The sequence below is a fragment of the Megachile rotundata genome, chromosome 3, assembly GCF_050947335.1.
Source record: "Megachile rotundata isolate GNS110a chromosome 3, iyMegRotu1, whole genome shotgun sequence".
Classification (NCBI taxonomy): Eukaryota; Metazoa; Arthropoda; class Insecta; order Hymenoptera; family Megachilidae; genus Megachile; species Megachile rotundata.
Window position 1 is genome coordinate 21,821,126 of NC_134985.1, and position 21,738 is coordinate 21,842,863.

At 37.6% G+C, this 21,738-nt stretch overlaps 3 protein-coding genes across 6 annotated transcripts; 2 read left to right on the forward strand and 1 right to left on the reverse strand.

Moving 5' to 3' along the window:
• The first annotated feature begins 1,101 nt into the window (after positions 1-1,101).
• LOC100874912 (uncharacterized) lies at positions 1,102-14,472 on the forward strand. Of its 2 annotated transcripts, none has more exons than XM_003708435.3 (6): positions 1,102-1,397; positions 7,068-7,176; positions 10,425-10,757; positions 11,099-11,331; positions 11,510-11,824; positions 12,265-14,472. In XM_003708435.3, exons 1-6 carry the CDS (start codon positions 1,102-1,104, stop codon positions 12,503-12,505), a joined length of 1,527 nt encoding a protein of 508 aa, XP_003708483.1. In that variant the 3' UTR covers positions 12,506-14,472. The 2 variants fall into 2 exon arrangements, with proteins under 2 accessions (XP_003708483.1, XP_012153008.1); XM_012297618.2 differs by lacking the exon at positions 1,102-1,397 and adding an exon at positions 5,830-6,296.
• An 860-nt stretch (positions 14,473-15,332) lies between these two features.
• On the forward strand, positions 15,333-20,272 carry LOC105664184 (lipopolysaccharide-induced tumor necrosis factor-alpha factor homolog). 2 transcript variants are annotated; one of them, XM_012297612.2, is made up of 4 exons: positions 15,333-15,471; positions 18,476-18,601; positions 19,427-19,568; positions 19,653-20,272. In XM_012297612.2, exons 2-4 carry the CDS (start codon positions 18,496-18,498, stop codon positions 19,753-19,755), a joined length of 351 nt encoding a protein of 116 aa, XP_012153002.1. In that variant the 5' UTR covers positions 15,333-15,471; positions 18,476-18,495; the 3' UTR covers positions 19,756-20,272. The 2 variants fall into 2 exon arrangements, with proteins under 2 accessions (XP_012153002.1, XP_012153001.1); XM_012297611.2 differs by lacking the exon at positions 15,333-15,471 and adding an exon at positions 16,422-16,695.
• Positions 19,398-21,647, reverse strand: awd (nucleoside diphosphate kinase). Of its 2 annotated transcripts, XM_012297610.2 has the most exons (4): positions 21,385-21,647; positions 20,766-20,867; positions 20,433-20,698; positions 19,398-19,601 (listed from the first exon to the last, which is right to left on the reverse strand). In XM_012297610.2, the coding sequence occupies exons 1-3, from the start codon at positions 21,565-21,567 to the stop codon at positions 20,465-20,467; spliced, it is 519 nt and encodes a 172-aa protein (XP_012153000.1). In that variant the 5' UTR covers positions 21,568-21,647; the 3' UTR covers positions 19,398-19,601; positions 20,433-20,464. The 2 variants fall into 2 exon arrangements, with proteins under 2 accessions (XP_012153000.1, XP_012152999.1); XM_012297609.2 differs by lacking the exon at positions 19,398-19,601 and having other exon boundaries at positions 20,296-20,698; positions 21,385-21,646.
• Between the last annotated feature and the right edge of the window lie 91 nt (positions 21,648-21,738).

Here is a 21,738-nt window from a genome sequence, read left to right on the forward strand (position 1 = left end):
CTCGCGAAAGAAAGGCGGAACGTCAGAAAAATCTGCTGGAAGCGTGCGCGAAAGGATCTTGGCGAATTAAAGAAGTCATCTCTGTGATCAGTGTCTCATGTGCCGTTCTCGCGTCAAGTGGATGATTCCAGGTAGTGGTGTGCGATCGTGTTCACCGCGCATGGTCCGTCGAGAAGAACCACCCTGCTTTTCTTAATTACTTTAATTACAAAGACGAGCCTATTCGACGTGCCACGGTATCTGTTCGGTGTTTCGCGAGAGGTGCAACGTGCAGGTGTTATTCGAATGAAAATGGCGGCCTAAATCTGATCGGTGATTGAACCCGTCGCGTCGATCGTTTTAGTGGTTGTAGATCGAATGAATTCTTTCGCTGCTCGCACGAACGTGGATTCGTCCATGGATACGCAAGGATTCTTTCCGTTGATCCTGTTGAATGGTGTAAACCGGCGCGATCATTCGGTTTAACGTTTTCGCTACGAGAACGAGCGTTCGAATCGAAGCCGATCAAAGGACCAAAAGAAACCGAGAAATCCATGATACGTTTATTGTTAGTAATGCGTATCAATGCGCGAACAAACATAACGGACAATCCGATCAGAGGTCCGTTACCTTCGTTGTTTCACGAGACGTCAACGTGCTCGTGTTGCCACTGGAAATCGAGCGAGTGTGCCGCATCGATTTAACGGGGATATCGATTAATCGAGCATCGTTCGAACGCTGCTACGATTACGGCTGTCCTTCGAAAGACCGCGAGGAGAGAAATCGAGGCAGAGACATCGAGCGATGAACTAGAACGTAGAAGGCGAGTAGAAATTCTGGTTTACCGCGAATAACGAGAGAAGGTTCGACGGAGGTGAAAGAGAAGAGGTGGAGCAAAGGGAAAGATAGCGCGAGATGAAAATCGGTGAATTGCAGGAATCTAATAAGGAATCGAATGAGAAGAGGTAGTAAGAGGTTGGTCCGCATGGGAGTAGCGAGTGCTAGATCTTGGTCGGTTCCTTCGGGCTGTCGAGGTCGTGGCAACGAGAACGAAGGAGGAAAAAGAGGACGGCCGTCTAACCGGGCCGTGGAAAAATCGAGCGTGCAGTGGTCGGTGGGACGATGGCGACGACGACCGGAAGATATGGTGCTATGGAGATGAGACATTCGAGAAGCGAGGATCTCCTCGGTGTGATCTCTGGTTCGCGATCACCGAGTCCTAGCGTGGCTCTGCCGAGCACGGCCTCCGAGGACGACCTTATCGCGGCCAGCGCCCTCCACGAGGCCACTGACACCACCGTCAAACCTACGTGTCCCTTGTTATCCTCCAGGGTCGCAGGAGCAGCCGGCATCCCGGCAGATCGCATCGATCCCGAGGATTCTATTCGAGACATCGTCACCGAAAACGATCTGTACAGGTTTGCACGAAATTTTATCAATTTTCTCTTTCTCCTACATTCATTCTTTTGCAGTACTGTATGTTTGCGAGACCGGTTTTCATACCGTGTGAGAAGCAATTGCAAATTCGAAGAATTTTCGAGACATCGCAGAGCCCGCGTTCTAGGGAACACTCAGAAGTCGTCGCGTGCCGTCCCTGATCTTTTGTATAATTTTTAACGATTACGTTTAATCGCTTTTCTACGTGTTAATCTTTATCTAAATAAAAAGTAGTTTTTCCTCCGAAGGTTATAAAAACTTCCTCGTATCTATTTTTAGATCATTTCCTTTGTCTTTGGTAGGTATTCTTCCACATTGACAGATTTTGTTCCACGCGTCAGAATAAGCATCGTCTTTCAGTAAACGATCTTTCGACTTTACGGATTGACGTAGCATTTTTTATCTACGCTACGGTGAATGAGATCATCGATTGTTATCGATACTTATCTCGATGGCACACCTCTCGATTAAATCCACACCAAATTATTTGTATATATTTTACAAGCTTTTTGTTCTTACCGCAATCAGACCGTTTATACTGACCAAACAGTTCGCGAAACCTAGTTCAAGACACGCTTCATTTATTTTAGGTAAACGATACATACAGGGTGTCACAAAATTTTAGTATCGATGCAATTACAAATATTTGGTATCGATTATCGCTACAGATTCTTCTTCGACCGAAACCAAACTGATATTGTATCAAAATTATTAATATTTTCGTATCAGTCTCAAGTACACATTCATATCTTTTAATATTAACATTCTCGACTCTACCTAGTGTCAAATTAAACGTTAACTAGTACCGACAGTATCAGTGCAGAATCAACATGTAAATTACAAGAGGTATTAGTAAAAGAAATCGTTCATAAATATTCGAGGTGTTGAATATTCGATTAGAAAAAAAAGAGGTTAACCTTCATCTGACCTTTACGCCTCCATTGATAAGAAAATTATGGTTACTAGCGTAGGCACGTTTCTCGATATAGGTAATACAACCTTTATACATGGCTGGTCCTTCTGGACGCCTCACCCTATATATTCGATGTACAAGTAATCTTCTGAAGCGTAAACGTCGCAATAAAAGCGGTTGAAGTCAACGGTAAAGTAGAGGGAAACGAATAAAACGCAGATGTACCATTTCTCGGTAATTTATAACATGGAGAATTCCTTTCGAAGCCGATATTACAGATTTGCAAGTCGTGCTACGGAGATCCGGGAGTCGGAATATGTATGTTGAGATCGTAAAGACGGACGAACGTCGAGTTCAACGCAGCTTCGCAAGATTTCCCGCGTTTTTACGACCAAGCGTGGACGAAGTATGCAAGTATGCACGATTCAAATGGTGCATGCTTGATTATTTCATAAACCATTAGACACGCGTCAAGGTAGTTTGGCGCGATGGGGGAATTGCAATGGAATGATTCGATTTTTTCAATCCGTTTGTTATAATACATTTTCTTATTAAATTTCTCCAGCTTATTTGACAATTTACTGCTATTCACTTAACTATATTTATGCTTATTTATACCTGATATTTCTACGTCTCTAATTTTCCGTAATTTTTATAGAGAGTGCAGCGAAGCGTATGTGTGTGCATCCGAATCGGATCCGTTTGCAAGCGTGCGGAGAAGTCTGGTTGAGAGTTTGAGGTTACGTAATTATTTTGGAGAACACTCGAATGGAGAAGTGAGAGGAAACGAAAGTGAACGAAACGAAGAAGCTTTATACTATCTGCACTCGGTGGAAATTGATTTCTTGCACAGATTATTAATTTAACGAGTTGTTAATGAGCGTTGACTGTATAGAACAACTGTAATTTCCATCGACATCATTTTCGTATCAGAATATTAATTAACTTGCATTTAGGCTTTTATCGCCTTATCTTTTGTGGGTATTGCTTATCTGCGAGTATGTATTTAGTTGATAACGATTTAAAAATGTTCATCGGTTAGCTTAGGTTACATGCTATCGAAAAACAAAAGAGAAATTTAAATGATTTTAACACCGACAGTGTCGCGTATTCGTGACTACGTGTAACTTTCTACGCCAGTATCCCTAGTTTATTTGCATTCAATGTATCGCCTAGTAATTTCAATTTGCGAACTAATGACTTTGTGACATACATATTGAGCGGTTTCTTTTTAATATAAAAAAATTCCATAAAACATTCAGCCGTAAAAGCACGAAGTCTATTCAAACCGTAAGAACAGCGGTTTCTCGAATGTCGCATAGAATAGGAAAATCGTTTCCGGGTTGGCTATTGCATAGAGTTCGATTTAGTCGGTGACGTTGAATCATTGACAAACTATTCGAGTTGGCTGACGAATGCGAGCGAGCGCGCGTGTTTAAAAACGGAAAGCGAAGAGCATTTCTTTTTTAATGAAGGAGGAGCGGCTTCCGTAGGAGCGCGAAACGTTCTCAATGAAAACGATTTCGTAGGAAATTACCAGCAACTTCGTGGCCACTTGAAACGCGATTTAATCGATGCAATTAATCAGCTTGCTGGTAATTTCCTTTGTAATTAGAGACCTGCTATCGCTGTTATTTGTAAAATGAATCGATATTACACCTGGCAAATTTTCATATTCAACATTCATGGCGGACCTGTAGAAAATATTGCAATTCATGTTTGACGCGCAAAGATACACGCTGCGAGTAATCTAAAAATAAACTTTCATTTTTATAACACGTAGAAACTGATGTTCTGATGTAGAGACTGATTTTGTAAGATTCGTGCGTAGATCTTTAGCGACCTACTCGTTTATAATACATTATTGTTAAATATTTCGAAGTTGTAAAATTTGCAAGTTTTATGTTACTATAATTGTAAACTCGCAGAGTCTAAAAATTCCGAAATTGCAGTTCAAAAGTTTATACGTTCTCAAAGCTAGAAAATTCAGAATTGTCAAAGCCTCGAAGTTTGAAGAATCCAAAAGCACCCGACATCTGCATTTAGCGCAACATGCTTTGCCACGCCGAATTTCATATTCATCCAGTTAACTTTTCGCCGAGAGAATAAACGGCTCGGTATTTGCGACACGAGGGCATCTGAAAGGCTTTCGGGTCAAAGCGATTCGCATATATCGGACGGATATTTCAGAAGCATGCTGTTCTAAATAAAGACACGCGACACGACCGTGAGGTTTCCTCGTTTTGAGCGGAAAGGTTAAGGGAAGCGATGCTGAAAATCGCGGCCGTTTATCCGCCACTGTATTTCGGTTGAGGTCAAAGTTGCGGAATGGGTGAAAAAAGGAAGAAGGGTTGGTCATCGGGGCGAGGCTATCTTTAGCTCTGTTCTTTGCTTCACAATAGCCGGCGAGTTTAGCTGGGACTGGCGTGGTTCGATAGCCAAGCACGAGTCAGTGGTCACGCATCAGGAACCTGCTTGATCGTCGAGATGTAGATGACATAGGATGATAGAAAATGGCTGTTATTTTTGGCCCTGGCTAGAAAAGAGAAATTCTTACAACACATTAGCAACATACAGTTCCAACTTGTAAATCAAACTTTTTCTTATACATTAATTCTAAAACTATTGCACGAATCATTACATATCAGCAACTACTGTATAGATCGGTTAGTGTTATCGTGTAATCACATTTTAAATTCAATTTAATTCGGAAAGCGCTTTTCTCCTTGCGAACCTTTGTTCTATATTTTACAAGAGATTCTCGCATTTGGATTTATTTATAAATGCACACGTAATAATATCTGTGCTACTATTGTCCGTCATTGTTTGGTTCATTCATGAAAATGCATGGTCCCGTATAAAGGAGCAGAGACGACCTCGTCTTCATGAATAACGATAGGAAAATAATTGCTATTATGTGTTCCTTCGTTCGAATCATGCAATGTTGGCAATATGATTTATTCCAGATCTCAGCTCGAGATTTCAGAGGAGTTATTTGTATAATAATCCATAGATTTGTATGGTTAAATAATTAGGTGCATCCATTTATATGCACTATGCTCTACAAAGTATTGTTGGTATGTATAGTTGCCCGCGGAGTTAACGTATTCTCGAGATTCGATCTAAAAAGCCCCGTAATTGTAGACTATAAGAAAAGAAAATTACTATTCAGGATACAGTATAATAATTGACGTTGCGTTTAATTTATTCTTAGGGCTACTTTATTTTCACTCGCTAAACTTGAGACCAACGAAAACTAAAATTGAAAATCCAGTAGCGTATATTAAGCGAATGAATAAAATATGAGTAATGCATATATTCATACAATTTTCCAGTAAAATCCCATAAAAATAGAGCATTTTTTCGAGTCAACTTGAAGAGAAACCATGACCCAGTAAACGGAACGTGAAGGAGTACGAAGTCGGAACGAAAGGATTCGGTAAAGTCGATGTTTAGGAATGCGTAGATTTTCGTGAAGAAAAAACGTATTCTTTTTTAACTTGATCCATTATTACGTCGCTCTCGATTGCAAGTCGCAATCGCGTCACCTTCGCGAGCGTTCTCGAATTACCAATCGAGTTAATATCAATCAGGTTTCGCGAGTGTCAGCTAAAGGAGACTCGGTCCAGGAAGGTGTGACGGGCGTACGAGAGGAGTCGGTAAAACTGACCCGGAAGAGCAGCTGGACAGAAGATCATTGTTGGATCTCGAAGAGAGAACACGCTGGCGGAGCATCGAGGAATCGTGAAAGCGAAAGTCTTCGAAAGAGAATGGACGAGTTGCTGTCTGTTTATCTGCTTGTGGTGTGCGAGTATCAGTGAAATACCGTAGTGAGTCAGTCGAAGAGAAAAAGAGCCAGACAGAGGAAGTTTCGGAGAGCCGAGTAACCGAGAAGATTCAGAAGAGAGTCGAAGAGAAATCGATCGAGACGTGGAACGAGTACGGAGAGCAACAGCATGACCGAGAGGTCGTCTTCCTAGTTATTTCGATATCGTCGCGCGTATTTGCTCGCCCCGTTCGTTAGGCTCGCGTGGGAGTTGAGTCAGTTTCCGGTTTCCAAAGCGATAGATCTCTGACGAAAGATTGAGAAAGCCGACGTTGATAGGCAAATAGGATTACAGTGAGAACGAGACGAGATAACAACGCGACCGTTGTTTTAGGGATTCTTGTAGCCAGGGTGCGAATCGTCTAATTAATCTATCAGTTTAATTGTCTTGGTCATTGTTTGTTGCAGCCTTTCTTCTACACATGTTGTTATATGACGGAAGAGAAATTAGCTCAAAATGTTCGGAATGTAAATTGCAAAGTTATCTTTAGACGTATCGTTGCGGTCGCCTTCTGCAACTCCCTTTTGTAGAACACGGTTAATTGCTCTGAATAATTGTAGTTTTAAGAGGGTAGTACTTTACGTTCTTGTAAACTAGGCAATTTTTTACTTTACTACAGAGGTTTCCATCGCCTTGGTAATAACGTGTTAGGTTTCGAAATTTTCCTGCAGGATTTTATTACCCGCTATTACTACTAATTACTGTACTAAAATTCCTAAATTTTACCGTACCAGTTTTATAGCCATTAGTCAAGCAATATATTTAAGATTTGAAATTTTACTATACCAGTTACTCTAATTTATAAAACAAATATTGCCCGCAATTACCTAAGCGGTACTTACGTATATACTTTTAAAACTTGCTATAAACAATATTTAAACTCGAAACTAATTGATTTGAATTATTTACAGGTTCGTGTTATTCAAGCGCCACTATGACAAATACGTCGCCCTGGCCGCCAAGTACGAGGAAGCAAAGGGTGTCGCATACTACCTGGAAGAACGTTATCACGAGGTTAAGGTAAGCGAAACCTAATCACTCATATTGTAATACATGTAATCGCAAGAACTTGAGCCTGTCCTCTTCAATGATCGATAATAAATATTATTAAAAGGTGGAGCAGTACGGACTACAAGATTAGGCGTCGTAAACTGTTGAATACGGGGGTCTTGTAAGTGGCGGAACGAAGCCGTAAAAAAATCGTCGAATGTATCCCTGCAACTATCACGTAAAGAAGGCGCGTGATGTAATTTGCGTCCGTATTTCGTAAACTCGGATAAAGCTTAACGTGACCCTAATTGGATTTCTATTCGGTGAAATTGTCAATCCTTTACGATAATCCTTCGCGATCGAAAAGCAAAATTTTACGTAAGCTTTATTTGAATTCGAGCATTCACTTTGTGGTTTCTATGATTATTTCGCGTTGAGTCGATACACCTTGAATCGTCATACTTTGAATTACTACACGTAGAATCACTACGCGTTGAATCATCAAACGTTGAACCAATTATTGTTGCGCTAGTAATATAATGTAGGCTGACACGTTGAAAGCGCGTGTACGTGTTTTCACTGTGGTATCCAACGCGTTTATCCAGAGTCTGAGAACCACCGTCATAAATAATTAATATTAACTGGTATAAGTACTATGTATCAACGCGATTAATTCTCGAGACGATGGTAACAAAGATAGAAGAAGTCCTTCCGCGATTTTGTTAGTCTCATTGATGCTATCTGCTTGTAAGAGTTTATTTCTCCGGAGTGAAATCAAGTCTCGCAATATTATCCGCAAAAATGTGGAAGAGAAAACAGGCTTCTACCACGGGAGACTGGTTGAAAAAAAGAAAGAAACGTAACGATAAGATGCCACTCCCATTGTCAGCTCGAGGAGAAAATTTGCCATCGAGAGAAGAGACAATAATAAATTCGTACTTCGGTTCTTTTTTTTAAATGCATCTCATTTTTAAAATCACTTGCGTTGAAAATCTGTTGGTTTCATTTTTACTTATTGTTAGCTTTAATGGTACATTCATTTGGACAACGTAGACATTAATAAGTAAGATTTCCCATGTCAAATGTTCCTAGCGTTTCTATTGCTTTCACACACTCTTCAGGAGGTAATTTTACAGAGACTTCTTATCGCAGATGGATCGTAGAATTGTGTAAAAGCAAGAGACAATGTTCCACGTTGAGATACTGCCTTTGGGCTCTAATGCGTTAAGGATTAGGATCTCTGTAAATTTGTAGGCTCCATAAAAATTTATAAATTTGTGACAAATAACCGTGTTCGAGAACCTAAAATCTTAGGCTTCAGTTGTTGACGTTACTCTCTAATTCTACCTTTTCTGTTAGTGCTTAATTTGAAAGTCCCAATCCTACTCATAAATAAAAAAGAGGAGAAAGCAGTATTGCACCTGGGTTTTGCTGTACTATCCGAGAATTATGAATGCAGCGAATATTGAGGGGCATTACCGTACTTAGACCCTACACTTCACCGGCTTAATACGCACCCTCATAAACACAGAAGAATGTAAAGAAGGGTCAGTACAGTATTTCTATTCCATAAAATTGCTTGGAATGCTAAGAAAGTAAAAGCAGGGAAGAATGTTGGAGGAGTGTATGGTCAAAGCCTCGGAAAGCAGGTATAACAAAGAGAAGAAGAGACGACGGTCGGGGTGGCTGGAAGGCCAGGTTCTTTGGTTTCTCCCATAGACACAGGTTTCCCCTTGGCCTTCCACTGGCTGCCCGACCACTTGTACGTCTGCTTGTCCGTTCCTTGCCGCAGGATCGATGCCGATCGTGTACGAAAGCAAACCGCAGAAACAGAACCGTGTCTCGAGACTCCTTCAAAAAGCAAACAAGTTGAAATGGTTACGTTTCGTTACTCCAGCTTTTCCTTCTGCGGTTTTGCGTCTTGTCTTCCCACTCGTCTCTCCTGCCTGTCATTGTTTATCTTCTCTTTTTTTCTCGACTTTCTTCGGTTTCCTTCCACCTCTTCTTCCGAGACAGAAGCCTCAACGTGCTTCAACCTGGTCCGTAATGGCGTTCATCAACCTCTTCAGTCTAGCTTGGCCGGCTAAGTTGACCTACAATCTTGGGCGAGGAAGACAAACTACGTCACACGATCACGATTGGATCGCGTTGGAATTCATTCAGACTGCATAATGAATCCGGTCGTTAATCTGTAGAGTGTAGGTACTTTACTCCAAATACGAGAACAATGGAGAATCAGTAGGACTTCCTGCGAAGCGATAGATAAGGTTCTTTTTTAACAAAATTGCCGCTAGATTGCTACACGATGAATCGCAAAATCGTTATATCGCAACGCACCGTGCTGCTAATTTGAAATCGTCACGCATCGAATTGCAACGCGCTGCGCGTTATATCGCCGCGCGATTGATCACAATACATATTTTCGCTGAAGTGCTTAGAACTTCTGTTTCTTCGTATAACGGTTAAGTATACGGTCCCGATGGATCAAGTAGCGCTATACACGTACATCTCCGATGACCGTCACCTACTCGTCGAACAGAATTTAAAATACTCAATGACAAGATGCTCGTTAGCATTCGACCGTCGTATCGATCAGAGATTTATGGTTAATCGCTTACGCAATCGGCTGAACAAGTTCTGTGCGGGAACAATAATAGAATACGCGTCGACGATGAACTCTTAATAAACATGTCCGACTGCGATCTACAAAAAAGAAGCACCTCGCAATTATTTCGTAGTAAAAGAAATCGAGTCATTAATGATTTTGCAATTCGAGATTTCGTTTTTCAAACTAGATTATTTTTAGTGACTATATATAAAAATGTACGTAAGCAAAGTGTGTTGCGTCAAATAGCAAAATCATCTTGCATATATTTGAAATTCATTAAGTCGATTCTGTATCTAATAACGCTTATACTTGTTCGTGTATTTTACACAAATGTATAAGTAAGTTTATAAATCTATAAGCAAGTTTGCGCATCCTTTACAGAGAACAAACGTAATGGATGCGTCCCAAAGCAGTGGCCATGAAATTAGATGCGGTGCTAGAGGCATTCTGTTCCATCCTCTTTTTTAATTAGGTTTATTATCTCCACGAATGTAACACGGGCACCTGTTACATTCGTGTTACTGATTGATAGCCACTGCGTTAATGCTCGTTCCACCGATTACGTACTCTTAACACTTTCGAAAGACACCAGGAAAATGAAAAGAATCGAACTTTTTTACTTTTATTATCTGGGATGCTTTTAACCGATGAAATTCTTTGTTCGTTTCAGGCCGAGAGAGACAAATTGGAGGAAGCTCGGCGGAACCTGGAGAAACGATTGGAAGGATGCGAGGCAGAGCTTCGTGGCAAGGAAGACGAATTGTTTCTTCAGCTAGAGCGAAGCCTTCGCCTGGAAGAAGAAGTGGAAAGGGCGAAGAACGAACGGGACAGCTGCATAGCTGCCCGTGATCGTTTGGACAGGCAACGAGAGGTGGCTTTGCGACGTCTGCAAATGCAACTGGCGCAAAACGAGATTACAAGGCAAACGCTTGAACGAGCACGGCAGGATGTCGTCAGGCAGGCTACTGTTATACGTGCCGAACGCGATGCTCTTGAGAAAGAGGTAAATCTTCACTGGCAAATATTTCGCCTAATTGCTGGAAGATATACTCCCCTTACATTATTACATATCTTGAAAGAAATAACAATAGAAATAACACAAACCTCAGCGTATTGCAACATGAAAGTAATAACACATGCGAATGGGAGACATAGTCTCTTATAAATCAGGCGAATAATGGGGGACCGTCGTCCCCTACACTTCCTTTTATCGAGGAAATCCATTACTGCACTTGGCTGTATTGTATTTCAACAGAATGTACTAGAAATTCTATTGTGTTACGGTGAAAGATATTTTTTCTATTCAAGTAGATATCTTATAGAATCGATGTTTTTTATTTGTAGAACGAAGTTCTGAAGGAGAAACTTCGCGTGGAACAAGGAGAATTGGGAGAAGAAAGACGTAGACGCGAAGAAGGCGTAGCAGCATTGACTCGAGAAACCATTACGTTGAGACACGCTGCGAGACATCTTCGTGCGGCGACTCTTCACGCCACAGCTTGCCGCCGTCGTCGACGGTGTTCCGTTTGTCTCTATGCGAGACGTACTTTTGCCGAGATCGATGACTATCGCGACGAGTAAGGAAATTACTTTCATCGGTTCCTTGATCGCCAGGTTTCGTTATCTGAGATGGCCGTAAACTTCGATATTCACAGTTGTATCCACGCATCTTTACTTCGAGCATTCCATATAGAATTACACTTGGCGGAAGTATCTAACCTAAGCTACTATATTCTTTTTATTTGAAACTTCCAGCGGAAATCTTTTCAAGTGCCTTCAAGCGCCGCTGCAGGACCTACGCACGTGGTTACGCCCAAGCGCAACGTCGACAACACCAACATCGCGTGGACAAAGAACCAATTCACCGTTGGCCGATCGAGAAATAAGTTTCATCGACGATTCCAGCGTCGATAGCAGCGCTGGTGGAAGTAACGTGAGCAACAGTAGCACCAGCAGCAACAGTGCTTCAGACGATGAGGCATATCCAAGCACTCCGGTGGCTGAAATCTCGCTTTCGTCGGCCAATTCAAGCGCTCCACCAACAGCTAGAGCCTTCTCTTCAGATTCAGGGTTCGTCCGAAAATTCTGCTTGTTAATCTGTACATGTGATTAAGGCGTCGAGGGAAGGGGATAATTCAAATTTTTTAGATTCCAAAAAATTCCAAAGTTCTATGTGCAAATTTCTTGGATGAGTTAAGACTTTTAGAGTACCGATGCACAGATTGCTAAATAATAAGAAAAATAAATAGATAACAGTAACAAGAAAGATTAGATTCCGAAGATGTAAACCGGCAGCAGGGACTTAATAAAAGGATCGATTGAAAAAAAATACAAAGCTGACATAATCAGATAACGTAAAATTACTGCGAAATAAGATTATGGAAAATTGTAACATAAACATGTTCGACATTTTTATCGTAAATTGATTTATCGGTTCAATAAGTCATAATCACTTATAGTCCGAAACGATGAGATCGAATGAAATTGTGAGACTTCATATATTGTTCCAGGTTTTCGTCAGAGATCGGAGATCGAAGATCACGATGCTACGAAAATGGGGGTAGTAGCACCAGTAGCAGCAGCGGAAAGAGCAGAAAAATCAGCGAGTCGCTAAGCTGCAGCGAGCCAGACGAACAAAGCACGGGAGGATTCAGTCGGTCAAGATGGACCTCGTCGTTTCGCAAGTTGCTTGGTCGAAAACCGAAGACCAAATCAACACCGGACCGTACCTCGCGAAGAAACGAAGACTGAGAAGTAAAAGAGCATAATATCAAGGAGAGGCATCGTGCACGAAACACGTAGTGCGAAATCACCGTGAAAATTAGTGCTCCCGCCCTTTTTCGGCTGCATAGATGATCTATCGAAATCCTTTGCTCGGTCGATAAAACATTCCAAAGGAATTCCTTCAGAGATAGAAATCAATTCGATACACGTTATAACTGCCAATACGTTGATAGAAGAATTTTCTCCTATTTAATAACATCGAATTTAAAAAACGCGTTATGAACCGTGAGTTTTAAAACTATAAAGAGAAAGATTGAACCTCAGAAATCTATTTGTAGTTCATTTTACCCGTGTTTCGTAGCTATTGATCCCTGATTTTTCGATCGTCAAGATTCGTAATACTATATAAATAGGAATTGAAGTTTACACGTTTACTACGAACGATCGATCGAGTTACAATTAGTTTTTAAAAAAAGCGTATTAATAAATATTGGGAGTTGAATGGTAAATCTTTAAACGACTTGTTTCCAATTGGATAAGAAAACCACCGTTATCGTTTACGACGTGTTTCTGTTGTCATTTATACTGTTGTTGTTAGGATGAGTATTGTCTTATTCAGAGCCGACGCGAGAATAATTCAGAGAAAAGTTTATCGTAAATATTGCAAGTGTCTGTATTGTAACATATCTGTATGGGTATCAAACTTGGAGTGTTCTAAGTCTGAGATGTTCGAGCTTGAAATGTTCCGTGTTTCAATATTTAAGTGTTTCCAATATGAAACACTCGTGTAAGTACGTTTCTTTGATTCCACAAATTTTCCCGCCGGCTCTGGTCTTATTAGTAGGGATGCGTGCGTAGTGTAATATGTCGAGCACTCGAGGTTCGGATTGATTTCGAAAAATATTGTCCGGAATCGATTTTCGACTATAGGATCCCAAAACTTACTAAAGATACTTTTGAATTTCTCGACCAATTCTATTCGAGCTTTGTGGCCCGATCCGAACCATGAATCTCGTATACTCGTACATCCCTGCTTATTAGCCAAAGAACGTAGTGCTCTGTATATAGATGCAAACACTTCAATCGATCGATCGCTGTTTATTGACTTATTAGATAGATCGTAGGATTACAAATGTTGAAAACTACGACCCATTTTAGTGCCCATTGAAATTTTGAACGTTATTTGTAGCGACACATCGTTCGTAATGTTAAAATTGTATTTTCTGTTTTATGTGTATACTGCAGTATACACATACGTCGAAATTAAATAGACAACGTTAACTCGAATAACGAGTTTCTCTTAAAAGTTATCGTGTAACGTATACGTAATTGAAAGAAGAACGGAAACGATTTAATTTAATCACATTAGAACTGGAGTATATAAACGAAGATAATGATTTATTTCACTTGTAATGAACTCTTGAATACGTCTGTTTATAAAGATGATATCAATGAAGGTTGATTCATCAGAAACTTGATAACTTTCGTTCAAGATAACAATAATTTTATATTATTCATAGAAATTTTATTTTATGATCGTTTTAGTTACTAGATAAATACACTTTCGATCACTATTTTTGCTGGGTTCCTTTACCAATTATCCTCGTAAAAGTTATCATGAATCTTGTATATATTTTTTATATTCTATTTATGATTTACGATTATTAGTTTATACGAATGTACGAGACAAATTTTGAGGACGACTACCTGAATACGTATGTGTTAAGTTAATGCACAAATCATGGAACTTCTTGATAAGCGAAGCATGAGATATAAAAATGTTGGACAATTTGCATCTCGTTCATTGAAGTTAATATCGAAATTTACCATAGAAGTTCTTGAAATTTTTGCATTAATCGACCAATTAAATGATTTGGATCGCGTTTCAATTGTAATGAACAACAAACGACGTTGTTAATCAAATTTGTTAACCAAAAACAAAAGAAACGGCCATACATTAAATAAACTGAACCGAATTTGAATAGAAAATGATATATACTGGTATTGTTTACTTACAACTTTGTCGACAATTTTTTTACGAACCTCATACTTTTAACAAGTACTAACACATTCGCACTGGAAGAATTATATGTGCCTTTGGATTGTTCTTATCTACTTTCGAATGACGCAAATGCGAGTCTTTGAATTTAGCCCTGAAATAGAAGGATAAAACCAGAATTTCTTCAGAAATGTTACATTCACCGGTCCGAATGTGTTAACTACATAAGTCGAACTGTAATCTCTCTTTCTTTTGGATTTCTGTTTTATGTTAATAGTTGAAGATTATCATAACATTCATTACAAGGTAACAAATTCATTAATTATTTTCAACAAGTAATTTATATGCAGCAAATAGCAGATGAGAAATAAGTACAAATAATATTCAGTATTTTTTTCCTTATACCCAAGGTTAACGGGTCGTAATAAATTGTAGATCGGTTATGTCAAAGATTACCTCAGAGACATTTGAAAATTTTTATCAAGATCCCAAATCGTCGAAAGTTAAATTATAATATACAATCAACTTACATCTGTTGACCTACAACTCATTCAGGACAGATACACGTTTTAGAGTGCAGGAGGGTAAATTGAAATAGTACATATTTACTGATGGAACTGTTTAGGAAAATCAAATAATTATGTAACAATTTGTTCTATAACTCCGACAGCAAATTTAAACACACCGCGTTCGTAACAATTGTTTGTAGTTTGTTGTGGATCTGTGTGGTTGTAAATTCAAAAATTTGGGAGGGGCTAATGTATACCAATAGGATCTACGATTCATCTCATGGGGGTCTCATGGGTAAAATATTCCATGCTAGTATCCAAGAGGAAAAAAACAGAACCTGTTATTCCATTCGTCCTTGAGCATTGGCGAAAACTACTACTCGTTTCGTGTAAACCAGACCTTAAGCAGGCACTCTTCCCATTCTTTCTGGGAAACCCCTACGACGTTGCCGGTTTTACGAGGTCCAGACGTCACACACAAACCGGTAAGATGTTAGTGACTTCCATACACGCTGACTTGTACACAGAACATAAGGAAATCCTTACTAAATCGTTAAAATTCTCTAAACGGTCATTTTATTTTTTTGTATGATAACGATATTTATTACCGTATTCACCACGTTACACGAGACGAAATGTCCATAAACTATCTGTTCGCTTCTACATCATTTTTATTTTACTGAATACCGGATGTATTTAAAACTGCTTGAAGGAATACCAATTAGTGATGATATATCTTTTTGTTTATGTCGTAAATTATCTCTCCTGCACGATGTTTGACAGGAACTCTGTCCATAAACGGAAGTAGAAGAGATCAGTTACGAAAAAAATCTCCACATAAATTTTGCACTCTTTCATCTTTGATAAGCTTTTTAATTGGCATGCTGGTTCTTGATTCTTTTGATTATTTATAATTACTAAAAGACGTTACACACCGATTGTATTATAAAATTCCGAATTACTGTATGGACTTGATAATAAGTTTTTTATTTGTAAGACTTATTTAAAAGCTTACTATCAATCATTCAATATTAACATTTAGGCGATATTATTTTGGCCCAAACCTTGATATTTAATAAATTTAAAATGTTTTTTTTTGGAACACATTTTTGTTGCATAGTAAGAATCCGCATATTTTACTCTTTTCAAGATCGTTGAAATCCAGCCGTCTTTTTTTATTTGTCTTGTTAAGGAAAATAGCACACTAAAAAGTTCACCTTTATATTTCAAAATGTTCTAATAAATCCTGATTCCAATTTACATTGTTTTTTTTCAATCCAACTCGACATTTCATTGGTTACGTTTATAAATACACACTTTTTTTGACCTTGCACGAGATTTAAACCAGAGTTGCAAATGTTTGCGTCGACCGTCAATCGGCGGAAGAAAAGACTGGATGCTCTTTTGAGAGCACTAGTCACCGAAATATAAACACTTCGATTAGTGAAATTAATAATAGGAATTAATCAGTGAGTCTGGTAAAAAGACACGTTCAAATCAGTTACGTATCTTATCACGTCACTTCGTAGAAGTCTACCATTCGAGCTTCTCCCACCTTCGGTTCAGCGATATTTATACGGGTAGAAAATTTAAGGCGTATAAGCGACACAAAACTCAGTCTATAGTTGAATTCCACATGCGAGACATCAAGCAGTTATCTCTACGTTGATCGTCAACAGGTTACGTGTACAGTTGCTGTCATTACACAAGTACGTAGATATACAAATTAGGACAGTATTGCAGTTGCTAACAATCATTCATTATTAACAATAAATAAATTTCTAATTAGGAGATACTTTTAAAAATATCGATTGTACAAAATAAACATCATAGTGTTTTGAAGTGTTTTGTTGTAATGTACATATTGTGAATATTTACTAAAATATCGTTTGAAAATTGCGAAAATTGGTTCGATTGTTCAAAAGCTAAATAAGTGGTATATGCGATGTAGTTTGCATTTTAATTGTAATGATTCATGCTTTCAAGTTAAGTGTATACAAGGCATAAAATTTCACCGCATGACGTCATATTATTGCGCTGATGATAATAAGAAGCGAACTGTATCATTCTTAAAACTGTTTTATAAGGAAAGTACTTTAGCACATTGGAATTAATGAAAGTAATTTAGCACATATGTTTTTGGTATTTCTTTGAACTGTCGGTTTATCTAACATATTTTTTCGTTCAAGCGATGCAGTCGAATTTGTACTCGAGTCAAACCCGGCGAAATTTTACCATGTAAATGTATTCGTACACAAGACTTTCTGTTCTTATTTATAATCTTGTCCCTGTCTCCGAAGTTGCGACATTGTAACATAATGTAGTTTTGTTTTATTCATTTGGAACTCGTTCCCAAAAAAACATTTTTTATTTTTGCAACCGAAATTGTAATACAACTGAAATTTTTGTAATTCAAGTAGCATAATATTGAAGTACTATTGCAGAATAATACTGGAGTAAATGATTTCGAAACGAAGAAATTGAAACCTATCATTCGTTATGTACAATAATTTTTTCCTTTAAGATATTGCCTTTCAAGGCACTATCGATTTTTAGTTTGAGGGATGTGTTGATACACGTTAAACACGCTAGCCATACTGTCGACCCATGTAAACGTATGTTGCGTGTTCGATTTCAATCGATAATTAATTAACGCCGTGCACAATATTGCATAGAATTTTCCTTTGATATATTATCATAACTTTGTTTCCTGTTACATGATATCTCTAAAGAATTATATAGGGACTTGTTACCAAGGTAATCTGTCACCTCTTATCAGCCTTCATCGTTCATTATTTTTATTTCCAATACAGTCGGACTACTGATAAATTGTAAAAAAGTTTGCAAACAATTAATCTTTCTTTTTTTCGTGCACCACGAATCAGTGTCGTTGATTCAATTGCAATCTTCCGATAATTTTATTTGCCTGTTATTTCTGCAACGTGATGTTAAAATATAATCATGAAATCATGCATTCTCTAGGGTATCTCAATGGTGCGTGTGTACTGATAAGAAAACTTTTGAATTCTAGAAAAAAATAGAGTACCTAGGTGGCACCCGTTATCTTATCAGAAGATCCTGTAACGGTTCCACTTTGCTAATTGACAAATAAATACAGTTAAAAAAATAGAATAATTATTCTCACGCACGTGATCAACTTACGGAATTAAATTTCTTTAATGCCATGTATACATTTTACTTTTCTGATAAGATTTGGGGACTTCGAATTATGAGTCATATTTTCCTAGAATTCAAGAATTATATAAATTATCTACATTATCAAGAATTAGAGTTATCAATTTATATCTATACGGAAGAAGTACAGTGCAGTAATGATGCTAGGAATAGATGCGTATCAATTCGTGTAATTGTGTCCGGATTAAATTGATAGACTTGCGCAAGTCCGGGGCGACTGGAAATGTTATTTTGTAACTTAAACATATTTTATAAATTCAAAGAAATAAAAAATAATTGCGAATTATGTTTCAGGGAAATAATCAAATTTCGTAATGTCGAAAGAAATGCCGCAACCACCGCCACCTGGTTTTGCTCCATCACCGCCACCTAGTTTTTCACCACCGCCACCGCCACCGCCTTATCATCCCGGACAGCCGAGTATGTAGAAAATTAGGGTAGGCGAATGCCTAAGAAACATACATATAAGTCCCATCTATAAAATCTTAAATATCGCATTGAATTATCGTGAATACCTGTCGGTAATTGGGAAGTCAGCAAGGTGCATATAAACGCGCAAAACGAATTAATGAAACCCGGGAAGTTATGATTGAAATATGGGATCATTCGATATTCTGTTATAAACTGAGACCTTAAGCGACGTGAAAGCCGACGAGGGTCGTTAACGTTGGTTAGGCCCCCTAACTTTTACGAGTTAGAATATTTAGAACAACCATAGTAGATAAATTTTATTGTTATGATCACTAGGATTTTTCCACTTTAAATAATAGCTATAAAAGTTACAGAAGATTTTATATTTTACTCGAAAAAATTGTAGTAGCTACTTGCTAAAAAATTAATGTTCTTGAAAGTTTTGTTATTTCACGTTTGAAGATATCTGGATTCCAGATTGAAGGGTTTGGTTTTCTGATTAGATAACGCGAAAGCCACAGTGACACTTCCAGGGATATATAATTATGCGTATTTTAAAGCAAGCTTAATTCAATTTGATGCATTTCAGAATGGAAATAAATGTTCTGCAAGCAATCGACAGATTGTCGGCAACTTTACAGGTTGTTAAATTATATGATACCAACTTCTGACTTCTAGTCTTTTGATTTGATAGTTTACTGTTATGTATAACTGCGTGATAAAGGAAAATGCAGGAAAATAATCGTCCTATCAGACGTATTAATATACACATATTAACTAGCAAAAATGATACATAAACAAGAAATAATCTAAAAAATTATTTTTTATTTTCAGATGTAGTCATTGTAGGCACACAATTTGGTCCGGAATCGCAACGTTTAGTCTGCCCGTATTGTCACGCACAAATTACGACGTCGATTGAAACAGAGGCAAATACAAAAACTCATCTGTTTGCATTACTTCTTTGCGTGTTGGGGTAATTATTTCAAACATATATTGATATTTAAATCTGTAATTAAATTTCAAATTAATTATTTATTTCTTATTCATTAATTTTTAGATTATGGTGCTGTGCCCCGTGTCCGTATTGTATTGACTCATGCATGGTAAAGAAACACTACTGCCCCTCTTGCAAAGCATACTTAGGACAATCACATAATTAACTCCATGAACATTTAAGTATTGTTGATATACATATATATGTGTATATGTATTAAAACATATGTACTACAACAAGTTACTATGTGATGTACACATAACTTATGCATTTGTTGCATATAATTGACAAAAAACATTTTATACATATTTTGATATCATTCACAGTATTGAATATAGCTTTATTGCACCATACTGCATTTATCTTAATGATGTCAAACTATTAATCTTTATCATCTTTCTCATTTCTTATAGTAAGGATTTAAGTTAATGCTTTGCAACTTATATTAAGCTGTATGTACTAATAAGAATTCGAGAAATATTTTATGTCAGTACTATACAATTAATTTTATTAGCCATAAATCAGAAGTTTAGACATAATTGTTATTATTAAAGTAAATACATACACTGCTTATATTTTTTGTATACAGTTTATCATAACAAGATGAAAGTGCCTGGTTGTTTTCAAAACCATCTGAACATGAAAAATTATGTAATAAAATATGAAATGTTCCTATAGTTTAACAGTGAAGTTAAAAATCAGTTAATTAATTTATATAACAATGTGTTTTATTACTCCTCAAGCAAACTTATATACAATGCCCCTTTCATATTATTTCAATGGCAGTATGCATATGGTCAAAATACAATGTGGAAGAATTTGAATTTAAATTGATAATTGTACCATTAGATATCTTATAATAGCATTCAGATATTCTATTCATATATCCACTTTTCTGCCCAAGATGCCCAATCAACAACTTCCTTCGGTTGTCCAAACCACAGATCGATCTCCTTCTTCGCAGATTCAACAGAATCTGATCCATGAATAATGTTACGACCAACTTGGATGCAATAATCACCTCGGATTGTTCCAGGTGCAGAATCTTTTGGATTTGTTTCTCCTAACATTACTCTACCAGTTTTCACTGAATTTAAACCTTCCCATACCTATGACATATTTATGAAATTTTATTAGTAAATAAATATATTTTGATATTACGTACAAAATAATTACCATAGGTACAACTGGTCCTGAACTCATATATTTGATTAAACCAGGGAAGAATGGTCTAGCTGACAGGTCTGAATAATGCTTCTTCAACAGATCTTCTGTTGGCTAAAATAAACAAATGAAATGTCATCAATACATTATTTAACTAAGTTAAACCTATTATTATGCTATAGGATAAAGCACTCGATACATATTAGATAATGGTTTTGCTTTTAGGACTTGTGCCAATATTAAATTGGAAAGCATTAATTAAATCAACATCTTAACAATAACTTGTAAAAATAACTTCTTCGATAACTTAATGCTATCAGAATTTGCATAGGGATTGTTATAGCATTGATAAAATGTGCAAATGCACAAATTATAATTCAATATTTTACAGGTTTTACCTTAATAACGGAAGTTCTCAAGGTCATAAAAACTAGTAACAAAAGTTACGATAATTAATTCCTCGATCGATGAAGCCTGACAGATGTCTTTAAAATGAAAACAAATGTAACTTATCTTTTCATAAAAAACCTGCTAAAGATAATATGCCAATATGGAACTATACACGTGGTACAGGAAATCAGAGTGAGCAAATTTTTTTTAAGATAAATGTGCACAGCATAAGGCGGCTTACCCACACCATCTTCATCGCTACGAGTTTAAAACCTTTTTCCTCGAAACGTTGGATTATTTTCCCAACGAGTCCACGTTGGACACCGTCGGGTTTAATCATAATGAAAGTACGTTCCTTATTTTCTGCCATAACTGATTTGCAAATTAAATAAAATAAAACTAAGACAGAGCACAAAAATACCATGCACTGCCGGCAACGACACTGAAGAAGTAAGACCGAAGAAACGAATCGGCTCTTTACTTATTCAAACTCTTTCCAGCTGGTGGGGAATTCGCTCACGAATTCTCGCCGTTCTGGCGCTCGTGTAGGATTTTCAGGAGTGGCCATATTTCTGTTCGAAAACTCATTTTTTCT

Bases quoted from the DNA above. Each gene is read 5' to 3' on its own strand.
- LOC100874912 (XM_003708435.3), top strand. From the start codon at position 1,102: ATGGCGACGACGACCGGAAGATATGGTGCTATGGAGATGAGACATTCG. The intron at 11,332-11,509 runs GTAAGGAAATTA...TGAAACTTCCAG, and splicing joins ATCGATGACTATCGCGACGA to CGGAAATCTTTTCAAGTGCC. The intron at 11,825-12,264 runs GTTCGTCCGAAA...ATATTGTTCCAG, and splicing joins GCCTTCTCTTCAGATTCAGG to GTTTTCGTCAGAGATCGGAG.
- LOC105664184 (XM_012297612.2), top strand. From the start codon at position 18,496: ATGTCGAAAGAAATGCCGCAACCACCGCCACCTGGTTTTGCTCCATCA. The intron at 18,602-19,426 runs GTATGTAGAAAA...TTTTATTTTCAG, and splicing joins TTATCATCCCGGACAGCCGA to ATGTAGTCATTGTAGGCACA. The intron at 19,569-19,652 runs GTAATTATTTCA...ATTAATTTTTAG, and splicing joins TTACTTCTTTGCGTGTTGGG to ATTATGGTGCTGTGCCCCGT.
- awd (XM_012297610.2), bottom strand. From the start codon at position 21,567: ATGGTATTTTTGTGCTCTGTCTTAGTTTTATTTTATTTAATTTGCAAA. The intron at 20,868-21,384 runs GTAAGCCGCCTT...TGTTTATTTTAG, and splicing joins TAGCGATGAAGATGGTGTGG to CCAACAGAAGATCTGTTGAA. The intron at 20,699-20,765 runs GTAATTATTTTG...AATATGTCATAG, and splicing joins CAGGACCAGTTGTACCTATG to GTATGGGAAGGTTTAAATTC.